This window comes from Callithrix jacchus, chromosome 5 (genome assembly GCF_049354715.1).
Source record: "Callithrix jacchus isolate 240 chromosome 5, calJac240_pri, whole genome shotgun sequence".
NCBI lineage: Eukaryota > Metazoa > Chordata > Mammalia > Primates > Cebidae > Callithrix > Callithrix jacchus.
The window spans coordinates 4460868-4476948 of NC_133506.1; the positions used below are offsets into that span (position 1 = coordinate 4460868).

Consider the following 16081-nt stretch of genomic DNA (forward strand, 5'->3'; position numbering starts at 1 on the left):
GTGATCAAGGAAGACTTCTCTTTGGTGACATTTAAGCTGAGATCTAAAGAGTGAGAAAGAAGCTGGGCACAAAGGCTCAGACCTATAATCCCAGGCTGTGATGGGAGGATTGCTTGAGGCCAGGAGTTCAAGACCAGCCTGGGTAACATAGTGAGGCCCCCCTGCCCCCATCTCTAAAAATTTTTTTTTTTTAATTAGCCAGGTGTGGCGCATGCCTGTAGTTCTAGCTACTTGGGAGGCCAAGGCAGGAGAATTGCTTGAACCTGGGAGGCGGAAGTTACAGTGAGCTAAGATCGCGCCACTGCCCTACAGCCTGAGTAACAAAGTGAGACCCTGTCTCTTAAAAAAAAACAAAAAAAAAAACAGGGAATAAGAGAGAGCCCACTATACAAAGAACTGGTGCAGAGCTTTGTAGGTCAGGGAGCAAGTACAAAGAACTCAGGGCAGGAATGGGCTTGGTGAGTTTGAGGAATTAAAAGGAGACCTAGATAAGCAAGGATGAAATTAGATCAGAGAGGCAGGCAGGCGCCAGATGATGGACCTTATAGATTATGGTGAGGAGATGGACTTTCGTCTAAGAAAAGGGCTTAATTTCATCACAGCTGAATTTTAAAATAGGAAAGTATGTGGACCTTTGAGGAGTTTTTATTACAACAGACAACGTATTAATACTATGCTAGTCCAAAAGAATTGATTTATTGAGAAATGATTGAGACACGGTCTTTGCCTGTTCAATACTATTATTCCCATTCTATAGAGGAAGAAACTGAGGCTCACAGAAGTAATAAACTAGTCAAAGATCAATCACAAAGTGGCAGAACTTCAATGAGGACATACACCTGGCTGATACCAAAGACTCTATTCTGTACCACACAGCTCTTATAGCTCCTGAATCACGTTAGAAGCAGAGACCTAGATTTTCAATGATCACATCCTGTAGCTGGCCAGCGAAACTTGGATCCCAGCCTATAGATGACAAGGCCACATCCTTGAAACTGAATTTTGTTCAATGAATATCTTTTGGTCTCTGTTGAATGTAAGGCTCTGTGCTAAGTTATTTGGGCTCAGCCCAGTCCTCCCTTCAGGGCCTCCCAGTGTAAGATGGAGGTATAAGGATGGGGCCTTGGTGAAGGGAAAGTTCATCCACCTGAAGCCTTGGGGAGGCTTTATGGAGGATGTGACAAGTAGCTGGGCCTTGAAGTATGAGCAGGAATTTGGCATGTGGAGGTAAAGGACATTCTGCACAGGAGGAACAGCCTAAGCAAAAACCAGAACCAGTGGCTCAAAGAGCAGCCAGGAGGGTATTTATTGTTTCCCAGAGTTCTGAATTTACCCAGCACCGTTGTGACTTTTGCCACATTCGCACACCATCTAAACCATTATGTACATAACGTGTCTCTATAAATGAACTTCCTTTTTAGCCTAAAAGTATTTTACTTACTTTTTTTGAGAGAGAGCCTCACTGTCACCAAGGCTAGAGTACAGTGGTGCAATCTCGTCTCATTTCAACCTCTGCCTCCTGGGTTCAAGCAATTCTCATGCCTCAGCCTCCCAAGCATCTGGGATTACAGGTGCAGATGCCAACTTGCCTGGCTAATTTTTGCATTTTTTTTAGAGATGGGGTTTCACCATGTTGGCCAGGCTGGTCTCAAACTCCTGACCCCAAGTAATCCACCTGCCTCGGCCTCCCAAAGTGCTGGATTTATAGGCATGAGCCACCATGCCCGGCCCTAAATGTATTTTAAAAATAGACCTTATATGATAATCACAAATGGAAAAATGACATCATTTGCAACAAATAGATATGTGTAGTCTTTAGTTAAATATTGCTGCCCATGGAAAGCTCTGAGGCCTGCTTTCTCCATTAAAGAAGGAGATTAGGAAGTGCTGTAGAGCAGACAAACTTGGTCCTTGCCATAATCAAAAGGATGGAAAGTGAACCACAAAGGAAGTAGATTTTTGATTAGGTGATTTAATGCTATTCCAGATTGGGTCTTTATATCAAGAGCTCCTTAAGTCTTCCTGTTAGGGAAAGAAGGCCAGATCTTTATTGAGGAGCAGTGGGATATGGAGTTATAGGGCTTATCACAGAGGTCAGCCTTAAGGTTATCCAGTTGAGTAGGGGAGGCACGTGACCTGATTTGTCTTATTTAGGAGAAGTAGATTGAGGGGCAGAGAATTTATGTCAGGAAAATATGAGAAGCAGCTGGGATAGGTATGGCCCAGGCAAGAAATGATGAGGACATGAATTTACGCAAGGGGATGGGAATTTGTTCATCTATCTATTAAGGGTCTGCTCAATATTTACTATGTACTGACCCTGCACTGAGGGTCAAACAAGACAACATTCCTACCTTCAAAAAGCTTATAATGGCCGGGCACGGTGGCTCATGCCTATAATCCTAGCATTTTGGGAGGCCGAGGTGCGTGGATCACCTGAGGTCAGGAGTTCAAGACCAGCCTGGCCATCATGGAGAAACCCCATCTTTTAAAAAAAAAAAAAAAAGCTTATAATGTAGTGGAGAGAGACACAGCAAATAAATAAACAAATACAGGTAGTAGTAAGTACTTTTGAAGAAAACCCAACAAGTTAAAGATGGTAGGGACTGCTGTTTTAGGTAATGGTAGAAGACATTCTTGAAGAGGTGCCAAAGACTGGACTGAAGTAAGGGAGCCTGCATTGACTTTTTAGAAGAGCATTCCAGGCAGAAAGAACAGTAAGTGCAAAGGTACTGAAGTAGAAGCATGTTTGACCTTCTAAAGGGACAGCAAGGAGGCCAGTGTGGCTGGAATACAGCTAAGCAAGGCGAGGAATAGAAGGAAATGAGGGGAAGAATTTAGAGATGTAGCAAGGTCCCAAACAATGTTGGGCTTAGAGGCACCTTGGTAAGGACATTGGTTTTTTTGTTTTTTATTTTTTTTGAGACGGAGTTTCGCTCTTGTTACCCAGGCTGGAGTGCAATGGCGCAATCTCAGCTCACTGCAACCTCCGCCTCCTGGGTTCAGGCAATTCTCCTGCCTCAGCCTCCTGAGTAGCTGGGATTACAGGCACATGCCACCATGCCCAGCTAATTTTTTGTATTTTTAGTAGAGACGGGGTTTCACCATGTTGACCAGGATGGTCTCAATCTCGACCTCGTGATCCACCCGCCTTGGCCTCCCAAAGTGCTAGGATTACAGGCATGAGCGTGCCTGGCTTGTCCTTTTTTCTTTTCTTTTTTAAATTTTTATTCAGTCCCTGTAGAGATGGCCAAAAATTGCCAACGCCGTCTACATTTCAAGTTGTCATGGCAGGGTATTGGGAAAAGTTTTCAATTAGCAATAATCGCACCTCAGATAAACCTCATTGGCTATGATACTGCCACTGTGCGAAGCTTCCTTTTTACAATATTCAGAATGACTATATATTATTGATCACTTACTGTATACAAAGTTCAGTGTTGTGTGTGTATTACCTCCTTTAGTCCCTGCAACAACTTCATGTTCTCATATAATCCCTATTTATACATTAGGAAACTGAGGCTCAGCAAGGTAAAGTGATTTTTCCCATACAGCTGTATGGTAGAACAGCCAGGACGAGGACTCAGGTCTGACTGTGGGACTATTGAGCTAGTGCTCTGTGCATTCTGAATGTGTGTATGTTGGGGATGATTTTCAGGTGAGTTCACAGAGGAAGAGATTGAGTTCCTGGAAGCCAGGGGTCACCACGTGGAGAAAGTAGATGTCTTATCCTGGGTCCATGGCAGCCGAAGGACCAACAACTTCATCATCGCTGTTAAAGACCCTCGGAGCCCAGATGCAGCTGGAGCCACCATCCTGTAGAGCAGCGGGGTGGGGTGGGGTCTCTGCTCCCCCACTTTGCATGTTCCCAGAGTCCCTCCTTCTCCCAGGTTTGGTCTCAGGGGGACCCCAGGGGTGCCCCCGATCAGGGGCCAGAGGGGATGCTTAGCAAACCCAATCCCAGAGTAACTGGAAAATTCTCCATCAGGAGGCCTGTGGTGGTGGTGGTGAGTGTCAGTATCCACAACCAGGCAGGCAGGACCTTGAGGAGTCAGACTATCTGTGTGTCTCCTCACCTCCTTCAGCCATGCTGGCCCTGAGATTAGGGATGTGCTTGCAAACCCTTCTCAAGGGTCTAACAACCCCATCTTCAGACTGGCCTGACCTGGGCCTTGTCTTCCAGTTCCCTTCTCCTATTCCCAGCCTCATTTCTTAAATGACTAGGAATTTTTTAATGGACCATCATAGGGAGGGGGCGCTCCTCTTTTCCCACCAGGTTGAGGTGGGGGCCTTGCATCTGGGGGTCCCCAGGGTATGGGGTAGGGGTGGGGGTTGGGACCAGCTCAGGGGCTTCCATTTGCAAAGGGGAATTAAAGAAAGGATGTTGCTTAGCCATGGCTGTGGTTTAATTTATATTTAACTGGGTTGAGAGTGGGAGTGGGAGAAGTTACACTGTCCCAGTAACTGGCTCCAGAGTAACCTAGAGTCAACATTGTAGGACTTATAATAATATCTACTGTCGGGGCTGAGCGCAGTAGCTCACGCCTGTAATCCCAGCACTCTGGGAGGCCGCGGTGGGTGGATCACAAGATCAAGAGATCGAGACCATCCTGGTCAACATGGTGAAACCCCGTCTCTACTAAAAATACAAAAAATTAGCTGGGCATGGTGGCACGTGCCTGTAATCCCAGCTACTCAGGAGGCTGAGGCAGGAGAATTGCCTGAACCCAGGAGGCGGAGGTTGCGGTGAGCCAAGACTGTGCCATTGCACTCCAGCCTGGGTAACAAGAGGGAAACTGTCTCAAAAAAAAAAAAAAAAAATCCAGCTAAGACATGCACCAATAATAATTATAATTCATAACAATAAATGTATTAGATAGCATCTAATCTTTATTACAAAACTCACAAGGTAGGTACTAATATTATTGCCGTTTTACACATGGGAAACAGGCCAAAACAGGTTAAGGGACTTGTCTAAGGTTCTTCATCCATGAAGTGGAAGAACTGGGGTTCATCTCAGCATGTCCAACTCCAGAATTTGTGCGCTTAACCAATTTGTTTATTTTATTTTATTTTTAATTTCCTTTCATTTATTTTTTTTTTTACTTTTTTAAAATAAAATAAAAAAATTATTTAAAGAGACAGGTTTTACCATGTTGGCCAGGCTGGTCTTGAACTCCTGACCTCAGGTGATCCACCCACCTTGGCCTCCCAAAGTGCATTACAGGCATGAGCCACCGTGCCTGGCCTGCTCTTAACCAATTTCACACGTACTAGTTGAAATATTTGTTATAAAGTATATGTCATATAGTATGTGTCAGATAGTACCTTTTATAGATAATATCATTCATGTATACATGCCTCCATCCATTACATTCCAGGTACTCTGTTAGGCACTAGAGATTCAGCGCTGAACAAGACAGACTTGTTCATGGGTTTGCAGTCTGTAAGGGAAGTCAAACGTTAAAGAAATGAGCACAGATAATTCAGGTAACTGCTGTCACAATAAGTTCTATGAGGGATACATGCTAAGAGAACATATATCAAGAAAGTTAATCTAGTTTGAGGTTCAGCAAAAGCCCCCCCCAAGAAGGTCATGAGGATGAATAGAATTGACAGGAAAGGATTAGATATGGGATGTGAAAATGTCATTCTAGGCAAAGGGAACAAACAGTATGTTCAGAGGTGTGGTGGGAAGGAATGTGTCTTGTTTTAGGAGGTGAAAGAAGGCCTATATATTCTTCCCAGAGCAGGGGTTGGCAGGCTTTTCCTACAAAGGGCCAGAAAGTAAATATTTCAGGCGTTGTAGGTCATATGGTTCCTGTAGTAATTATTCAACTTTGTTGTTGAAGTGCAAAAGCAGCCATAGACAGTGTGTAAGACAGCATCCTGATGGCTGTGGAAGCGTCCAACAGAACTTGATTTTCTAGAAATAGGCCCTTACTGGCAAGAAGGCAGTAGCGTGCTGATCCCTACACTAGAGCACCCCAAGGGGATGATGAAATGAGATGAAACTGGTGAGGTGGGTAGGTCATTCTTATGAGGTTGGTATTAATTCCCCATTTTGTTGATAAGAAAATTGTGACATGAGAGACATGAAGTAACTTGCCAGAAATCAACCAGCTGGTAGTTGGCAGATCCATGACTCAAAAGCAATTTGTGACTCCACAGACTAGGTCTCTCGCTCTCTTTTCTCTCTCTTTCTTTTCCTTTCTTCCTTCCTTCCTTCCCTTCCTTTCACAGATCCATAATTCAAAAGCAACCTGTTTGACTTCACAGACTATGTCTCTCTTTCTCTTTTCTCTCTCTCTGTCCCCTCCCTCCCTCCCTCTCTCTCCCTCTCTCTTTCCTTCTTTCTCTTTCTTCCTTCCTTTTCTCCCTTCCTTTCCCCTTCTTTTCCTTCCCTTCCCTCCCCTTCCTTTCCTTTATTTCATTTTTTTTTTTTTTGTAGAGACAGGGTCTTACTCTGCCACCCAGACTGGAGAGCACTGGTATAATCTCTGTTCACTATAGTCTTGACCTTCTTGGTCAAGCATTCCTCCTGCTTCAACCTCCTGAGTAGCTGGGACTACAGGTGCACACCACCATACCTGGCTAATTTTTCATTTTTTTTTTTTTTTTTTTGTAGAGACAGGGTCTCACTGTGTTGCCCAGGCTGATCTTGAACTCCTGGCCTCAAGTGATTCTCCTGCCTTGGCCTCTCAAAGTGCTGGGATTACAGGCATGAGCCACTATGCCTGGCAACTTCTTTAAAAAATTTTTTATTTTATCAGAGTGTAGTTTTAACAGTTTTTCAAATATCCAACACTTTATAGATATATAATGTATACCTGTAATCCACCCCGTCAAAATCCCAACTTTCCAAAAAGATCACTATCAATAATTTAATACACATTCCTCCAACTTTTTCTATACCTTAACATATATTCTGTTTAAAAAGTAAACACACTGTCTACAACTTCCTTTGTTTTTAATTTACCAATATAGCATGGGCATTTTCCCCTGTTAATATATATGGATCCACTTCATTATTTATAATAATGTATCATAGTTCACTGAAGGATTTAACCAGTTTCCTTTTGATGGATGTTTGGGTGATCCTCGACCTGATATCTTGAGGTGTTTGAGCCATGTCTGTAGTCATACCAATTCTCCCAGTCTTTCAAGTGAAGGGTTGTCTTAGTTCATTTGGGCTGCTTTGCCAAAATACCATAAACTGGGCAGACTGTAGCAGAGATTAATGAAATAGAGAACAGAAAAACAATAGAGAAAATCAATAAAACCAAACCCTGGCTCTTTGAAAAAAATTGACAAACTATCCCAGATTGATCAAAAACAGAGGAAGACTCAAATTACTAGTATCAGAAATTAAAGATGGGACGGCACTTACAATCTTATAGAAATAAAAAAAGGATTGTAAAGAAATGCTGTGAACAATTGTATGGTAATCAGTGAACTTAGATAAAACATAAAATTTCCTAGAAAGACACACACACACTAGGCCGGGCTCGGTGGCTCACATCTGTAGTCCCAGCACTTTGGGAGGCCAAGGCAGGCAGATCACAAGGTCAAGAGATAGAGACTATCCTGGCCAACATGGTGAAATCCCATCTCTACTAAAAAATACAAAAATTAGCTGGGCATGGTGGTGCGTGCCTGTAGTCCCAGCTATTTGGGAGGCTTGAGTCAGGAGAATCACTTGAACCCAGGATTGCAGTGAGCCGAGATCTCGCCACTGCATTCCAGCCTGGTGATAGACTCCAACTCAAAAAAAAAAAAAGAAAGACACATACCAAAACTGACTCAAGAAGAAACAGGCAATCTGAGGAGATGTATAACAAATAAAGAGATTAATACTACTTACTAAAAAACAAACTACTTACAAAGAAAAGCTCAGGTCTCAGATGGCTTCACTGGTGATTTCTATAAAACATTTAAAAAATTAATACCAATTCTTTTTTAAAAACTTTTAATAAATAGAAGAGGAAGAAACCCTTTCTAGTTTATTCTGTGAGGCTAATTTTACCCTGAAATTAAAATCCGACAAAGACATAATAAGAAAACTACAGACCAGGCTGGGCTTGGTGGCTCATGCCTGTAATCCCACTCAGCACTTTGGGAGGCTGAGGTGGACAGATCACGAGGTCAAGAGATCAAGAACATCCTGGCCAACATGGTGAAACCCCGTCTGTACTAAAAATACAAAAAAGTTAGCTGGGCATGGTGGTGCATGCCTGTAGTCCCAGCTACCTGAGAGGCTGAGGCAGGAGAATCACTTGAACCCACCAGGCAGAGGTTGCGGTTGCAGAGAGCCAAGATCATGCCACTGCACTCCAGCCTGGCAACAGGGCAAGAAGATGTCTCAACAACAACAACAACAAAAAAAAAAACCAAAAAAACTACAGACCAACATGCTTTTGTGAACATGGATGCAAAAATTCCTCAACAAAATACTAGCCAGCAACATATAAAAAGGATATACTGCCTCAGTGGAATACATTCCAGGAATTCAAGCTTGGTTTACCATCCAAAAATCAAGTATTACACTGTATTTTTTTGGTAGAAAAAACAAAAACCACATAATCATCTCAATAGATGCAGAAAAGGCATCTGACAAAATCCAACACCCCTTCATGATAAGAAACAAACAAAAAACACTCAGCAAACTAGGAATAGAAGGAAACTTCCTCAACATGATAAAAGGCAAATATAAAAAACCCTACAATTAATATCATAGTTAATAGTTAAAATTGGATGCTTTCCCACTAAGATTAGAGCATACCCATTCTTGCTACTTCTATTCAATGTTGTACTGGGTGTTCTAGTCAGGACAATTAGGCACAATACAGAAATAAAAGGCATCCAGATTGGAAAGGAAGAAGTAAGACTATTTTTATTTGCAGATGACATGATCTTGTATACAGAAAATTCTAAGAAATCAATGAAAACAATGACAGCTAACAAAGGCATTCAGCGAGATTGCTAATACAAGATCAGTGTAAAATCAGTATAAAGTTTCTGTATATTTGCAATAAACAACCTGTAATGAAGTGAAGGAAACAATTTTGCCCAGGCTGGTCTTGAACTCCAGAACTCATGCGCTCTGCCTGTCTCTACTAAAAAATACAAAAGAAATTAGCCGGGCATGGAGGCCTGCACCTGTAGTCCTGGCTATTCGAGAGGCTGAGGCAGGAGAATTGCCTGAACCTGGGAGGCAGAGGTTGTAGTGAGCCAAGATCACACCACTGCACTCCAGCCTGGGCAACAGAGCAAGACTTTGTCTCTAAAAAAATAAAAAATAAAATAAAATAGTTCCTAAGTCGAAACCCATATGCTCATCCACAGTAAAATGGATATTCAAATAACGGTGTATTCAGATATTCAGTAAAATGGTGTATTCAAATAATAAAACGCTGGCCAGGTGCGGTGCCTCACAACTGTAATCCCAGCACTTTGGGAGGCAGAGGTAGGAGGATCGTTTGAGCCCAGGAGTTTGAGACCAACTTGGGCAACGTGGTAAAACTCTGTCTCCACAAAAAATACAAAAATTATCGGAGTGTGGTGGCATGCGTCTGTGATCCTAGCTACCAGGGAGGCTGAGGTGGGAGGATTACTTGAGCCTGGGAGGTCAAAGCTGCTGCGAGCTGTGATCGCACCACTGCACTCCAGCTCGGGCGACAGAGCAAGACTCTGTCTCAGAAAAAAAAATTAAAAATAAGGCAGGGCACAGTAGCTAAGGCCTGTAATCCCAGTGCTTTGGAATGTCGAGGCTTGCAGATCACCTGAGGTCAGGAGTTAGAGACGAGCCTGGTCAACATGGTGAAATCCTGTCTCTACTAAAAATACAAAAAATTAGCTGGGTTTGGTGGCAGACGCCTGTAATCCCAGCTACTCGGGATGCTGAGAATCACTTGAACCTGGGAGGTGGAGGTTGCAGTGAGCAGAGATTGTGCCACGGCACTCCAACCTAGGCAACAAGATTGAAACTTTGTCTTGAAAAAATATGTAAAAAATAATGACATCTTACCCAGCAGTGAAAATGAACAAGCTACAACTATATGCAACAATGTAGATGAATCTATAAGTTTAACTACTGGCGAGACTAGTTTATGGGTAATTAAGGGGCTTTTGTGGGGCTGAATGTTCTATTTCTTGATTTGGGTGTTTGTTAGACGTGTGTGTTGGCTTTGTGGAAATTCATCAAGCTTTACACTTAGGATTTCTGTACTTTTATGTCTTCATATTATACTCTAATAAAAAGTTTTAAAATTTCTGAAAACAGGTTTTTTCTTCCTCCACTCCTCCCTTTTCTTGTAGTCACTTGATATTCTTTCATTTTTTTAAATTTTGTAATTATTACTCTATTTCTTCTTCTTCTTCTTTCTTTTTGAGACGGAGTCTCACTCTGTCACCCAGGCTATAGTGCAGTGGCACAATATCAGCTCACTGCAACCTCCACCTACTGGGATCAAGCAATTCTCCTGCCTCAGCCTCCTGAGTAGCTGGGATTACAGGCACCCACCACCACACCTGGCTAATTTTTCTATTTTTAGTAGAGATGGGGTTTCACCGTGTTAGTCAGACTGGTCTCAAACTCCTAGCCTTGTGATCTGCCTGCCTTGGCCTCCCAAAATGTTGGGATTACAGGTGTGAGTCACCGTGCCTGGCCTATTTTTTCAATCATTTTTTGTCCTGAAGAGCAAGCCATGGTTTGCCCATAGTAAGCCCCGTGCTGTTTTTGTTTGTTGTTGGTGTTGTTTGTTTTTTTGAGAAGGAGTCTCACTCTGTCACCCAGGCTGGAGTGCAGTGGCGCAATCTTGGCTCACTGCAACCTCTGCTTCCCAGGCTCAAATGATCCTCCCATCTCAGCCTCAAGTGAAACTAGGACTACGGGCATGTGCCACTATGACTGGCTAATTTTTATATTTTTTGGTAGAGACGGGCTTTCACCATGTTGCCCTGGGCTCAAGCGATCCGCCTACCTCCACCTCCCAAAGTGCTGGGATTACAGGTGTGAGCCGCTGCGCCTCGCCATAGTAAGTCTTTATGCAAAGCAGAAGTGACCCCCATCCTCAAGGCATTTTATTTCCATATGTCTGAAAAGTGTTACAATGAACGGATACCATAATAACAAGGCATTTTACTGCCATCTACTGGTAAATTATCACAAAAAATTCACAAATTACAATGTCATGTGAATGGTGTCCACTTAAAAGTGAAATCTTTCAAGACTAATGAACAATACAGTCAGGATGGCTAAAGGTAAACCCAGGAAACCAAAGGGCAAGAGGTCTGCTTATGCCTTCTTTGTGCAGATGTGAGGAGCAGAACATAAGAAAAACCCAGAGGTCCCTGTCAATTTTGCAGAATTTTTTAAAAAGTGCTCTGAGAGGGCCGGGCGTAGTGATTCTCGCCTGTAATCCTAGCAATTTGAGAGGCCGAGGTGGGTGGATTACTTGAGGTCGGGAGTTCGAGATCAGCCTGACCAACATGGAGAAACCCCGTCTCCACTAAAAACACCAAATTAGCCAGGTGAGGTGGCACATACCTGTAGTCCCAGCTACCCAGGAGTCTGAGACAGGAGAATTGCTTGAACCCAGGAGGTGGAGGTTGCAGTAAGCTGAGATCATGCCACTGCACTCCAGCCTGGGCAACAAGAGCAAAACTCCATCTCAAAAAAAATAAATAAATAAAGTGTTCTGAGAGGTGGAAGACCATGTCTGGGAAAGAGAAGTCTAGGCTGGATGCAGTGGCTCACGCCTGTAATCTCAACACTTTGGGAGGCTGAGGTGGGTGGATCACCTGAGGTCAGGAGTTGGAGACAAGCCTGGCCAACATGGTGAAACCCCATCTCTACTAAAAATACAAAAATTAGCCAGGCATGATGGTGGGAGCCTGTAGTCCCAGCCACTCAGGAGGCTGAGGCAGGAAAATCGCTTGAACTCAGGAGGCAGAGACTGCAATGAGCTGAGATTGTGCTATTGTACTCCAGCCTGGGCAACAAGAGCAAAACTCCATCTCAGAAAAAAAAAAAACCAGGGCAAGAGAAGTCTAAATTGATGAAATGGCAAAGGCAGATAAAGCACACTATGATAGAGTATTGTAATTCTTTGTAAAGAAAAAAAAAAACCCAGAAATGAAGGTTTTATGGACCAGCTAAGGGAGGCAAGAAGAACAATCCTAATGCCCCCAAAAGGCCACCATCTGGGTTCTTCCTCTTCTGTTCAGAATTCCACCCCAAAATCAAATCCACAAACCCTGGCATCTCTATTGGAGACATGGCAAAAACGCTGGGTGGGATGTGGAATACTTTAAATGACAGTGAAATCAGCCTTATACCGCTAAGGCAGCAAAGCTGAAGGAGAAATGTGAGAAGGAAGGCTGGATGCAGTGGCTCATGCCTATAATCCCAGCACTTTGGGAGGCTGAGGTGGGTGGGTCACCTGAGGTCGAGAGTTTGAGACCAGCCTGACCAACATGGAGAAGTCCCATCTCTACTAAAAATACAAAATTAGCTGGGTGTAGTGGCGCATCTCTGTAATCCCAGCTACTCAGGAGGCAGGGGCAGGAAAATCACTTGAACCCAGGAGATGGGGGTTGCGGTGAGCTGAGACCTTGCCATTGCACTCCAGCCTGGGCAACAAGAGTGAAACTCTGTCTCAAAAAAAAAGGAGTATGAGAAGGATGGGATGCTGCTGACTACAAGTTGAAAGCTTAAGCTGACTATAAGCAAAGGGTCCTGCTAAAGTTGCCCAGAAAAAGGTGAAAGAGGAAGATGAAGAAGATGAGGAGGAAGAGGATGAATAAACAAACTGTTTATCTGTCAAAAAAAAAAAAGTGATATCCTTCTGCAGGGCAAATTCATCCAATTAAATGTGATAAGTTTGTCATTTGGCACTGTTGCGATGAACCCTGCAGACAGTAAAATGTTGACACTCTCTAGGTGATTTTGTTTTTCTTTTTTCCCGTTTTCTTCCTCTTCCTCTTCTTCTTCCTTCTTTTTCTTTCACGGAGTTTCCCTCTTGTTGCCCAGGCTGGAGTATAATGGTGAAATCTCGGCTAACCACAACCTCCGCCTCCCAGGTTCAAGTGATTCTCCTGCCTCAGCCTCCCCAGTAGCTGGGATTACAGGCATGCACCACCATGTCCAGCTAATTTTGTATTTTTAGTAGAGACGGGGTTTCTCCACGTTGGTCAGGCTGGTCTGGAACTCCTGACCTCAGGTGATCCACCCGCCTCAGCCTCCCAAAGTGCTGGGATTGCAGGTGTGAGTCACCATGACCAGCCTTGTTACTGTTTTTCTTAAAGATATCATGAGTATTCACCATCAGTCTTGTCACTGATGATAAGCCTAATTAGACACACGTGAAAGTAGAAGCCCAGTAAACACAAATAAATTGTTATCAAAGAACAGTTGATTTGCTTTTTCTCCACTCTAATCCAAATGTGGAACAATCTTCGATGTTTTAGGACTCTTTTCTTGCTCAGAAGATTTTAAGAAATAGCCCGATCACCTCTTCAGAAGCTTCTCTCAATCTATTGCTTGTCGAGACTATCATATACACTAAGCTTTCTCCTAAACATTTACAGGTATAAATTCATTAATATGCTTGACAAGCTTATGAGGTAGGAGCCTTTGCCAGCTGCATCACACAGGTGAGGCAACCGAAACACAAAGAAGTTATATTTCAAGTGATGATATTACGAACAGCTTCTTTGAGGAGCTTACAGTCTACTGGGGACACAAAATGAAATAGAAGCCATATAAAGATTTTAAAACAATATAAAGGAGAAGGTACTTTGGACCCTGTTGGACAAGTCATTTATTTCCTTTCGGTTGCAGTTTCTTTATCTGTATAACATGGAAGTTGGATTTTTCCAGGATCATATAGCTAATAAACGGCAGAGCTAGAATCTGAACTTGGGTGTTTTGGCTTCAGAGCCCAATATTGTAATCATTATGCTCTACTATCTGCTAGTTCATGGTTTGTTTTTGTCCAGGCAACAAGTATTTGTGTTGCTTATGCTCCTGTTAGTTTTACCTACAGGATCTACGGGCACCCAGTGTGCCTCTGTTTTTCAGCTCCTTGCATTCTTCAGATCCCAGGAACACCCATGACCCTTGGCTTAAGGACATGGACAACAAGGTGAAAAAATTAGGATAGTGGCTCTGGAATCTTTTGTGTGTGTATATAGTAAAATATATATGACATAAAATTTGCCATCTTAACAATTTTTAAGTGTACAATTTGGCGGCATTAAGTATATTCATAGGCAACCATCACCACCATCTACCTCCAGAACTTTTTTATTTTCCCCAATTGAAACTTTGTACCCATTAAACACGAACTCCCCATTCCCTCTCCCTCTAGCCCTTGGCAACCACTCTACTTTCTGTCTTTATGAATTTGACTAGTTAGGAACCTCATAGAGGAGGAATCATACAGTATTTGTCCTTTTGTGACTGGCTTATTTCACTTAGCATAACGTCTTCAAGGCTCATCCATGTTGTACATTGTGTCAGAATTTCCTTCCTTTATTAAGGCTGAGTGATGTTCCATTGTATGTATAGATCACATTTTGCTTATCCATTCATCTGTCTATAGATACGTGGGTTGCTTCCACATGTTGGTTACTGTGAATAATGCTGCTGTGAACAGGGGAGCACAAATATCTCTTTGAAACCCTGCTTCCACTTCTTTTCCATTTTTTAAATTTTATTTTGAAGCAGGGGCTTGCTCCAACACCCAGGCTGGAATGCAGGGATGCAAACATGGCTCACTACAGCCTCAACTTCCTGGGCTTGACTGATCCTCCTGCCTCAGCCTCTTGGGTCGCTGGGACCACAAGTGTGTGCTGCCACACCTGGCTTGTTTATTTTTAAATTGCGAGACAACGTTTCACTCTGTCACCCAGGCTGGAGTACGGTGGCACTAATGTGATTTCACTTATTTTGGATAAATATCCAGAGGTGGAATTACTGGTTCCTATGGTAATCCTATGTTTAACTTATTTTTTCCTTGAGACTGGGTCTTGCTATGTTGCCCAGGGTGGACTCAAACTCCCGGGTTCAAATGATCCTCCTGCCTTAGCCTCCCAAGTAGCTGGGATTACAGGGGTGCCTATGTTTAACTTTTGAAGAAATGCCAAACTGTTTTCCATTATGGCTGCAGCAATTTACATGCCTGGCCAAGTGCAGTGGCTCACGCCTATATTCCCAGCATTTTGGGAGGCCCAGGCAGGTGGAACTTGAGCCCAGAACTTCGAGACTAGCCTAGACAACATGGTGAAGCCCCATCTCTACAAAAAAATGCAAAGATTAGCCAGGCATTGTGGTGCATGCCTGTAATCCCAGCTACTCTGGAGGCTAGGCCATGAGAATTGCTTGATCCCAGGAGGCAGAGGCTGCGGTGAGCCGAGACTGCACCACTGCACTCCAGCCTGCACAACAGAGTGAGACTGTCTCAAAGGAAAATAAAAAACAAAAACAAAATACATTCCCACTAGCAATGCATAAAAGCCTGAATTTCTCCACATCCTTGCAAAAACTTATTTTCTGCCTTTAAAAAAAATAACAGCGGTCAGGCGCCATGGATCACACCTGTAATCCTAGCACTTTGGGAGGCCGAGGCAGGCGGATCGCCTGAGCTCAGGAGTTTGTGCCAGCCTGGGCAACATGGCGAAACTCTGTCTCTACTAAAAATACAAAAAATTAGCTGGGCGTGGTGGTGCATGCCTGTAATTCCAGCTACTCTGGAGGCTGAGGCATGAGCAATGCTTGAACCTGGGAAGCGGAGGTTGCAGTGAGCTGAGATCATGCCACTGCACTCCAGGCTGAACAACAGAGTGAGACTGTCTTAAAAAATAAATAAAAAATAACAGCAATCCTAATTGGTATGAAGTGACATCTTATTGTGGTTTTGATTTGCATTTCCCTAGTGACTACTGAGACTGAGCATCTTTTCATGTGCTTATTAGCCCTTTGTAGATCTTCTTTGAAGAAATGTCTATTCAAGTCTTTTGCACATTTTTTAAACTGGATTTTTTTTTTTTTTTTTTTTTTTGAGATAAAGTCTCATTC

The 16081-nt window shown here is 43.1% G+C and overlaps 1 protein-coding gene and 1 non-coding gene across 6 annotated transcripts in view; one reads left to right on the plus strand and one right to left on the minus strand.

Moving 5' to 3' along the window:
* Nucleotides 1–4391, plus strand: part of GGT7 (gamma-glutamyltransferase 7) — a 36045-nt gene extending 31654 nt beyond the window's left edge. For all 5 annotated transcript variants that reach the window (XM_008995480.5, XM_078371062.1, XM_002747257.6 and 2 more), the window contains one exon: nt 3659–4391. In XM_008995480.5, the coding sequence (XP_008993728.1) occupies nt 3659–3822 (164 nt within the window). In that variant the 3' untranslated portion in view covers nt 3823–4391. The remainder of the gene's footprint in view (nt 1–3658) is intronic.
* LOC118154148 (U4 spliceosomal RNA) lies at nt 3236–3376 on the minus strand. Its single transcript, XR_004744045.1, has one exon. It is a non-coding gene; the product is annotated as a U4 spliceosomal RNA (small nuclear RNA).
* Nucleotides 4392–16081: the final 11690 nt, after the last annotated feature.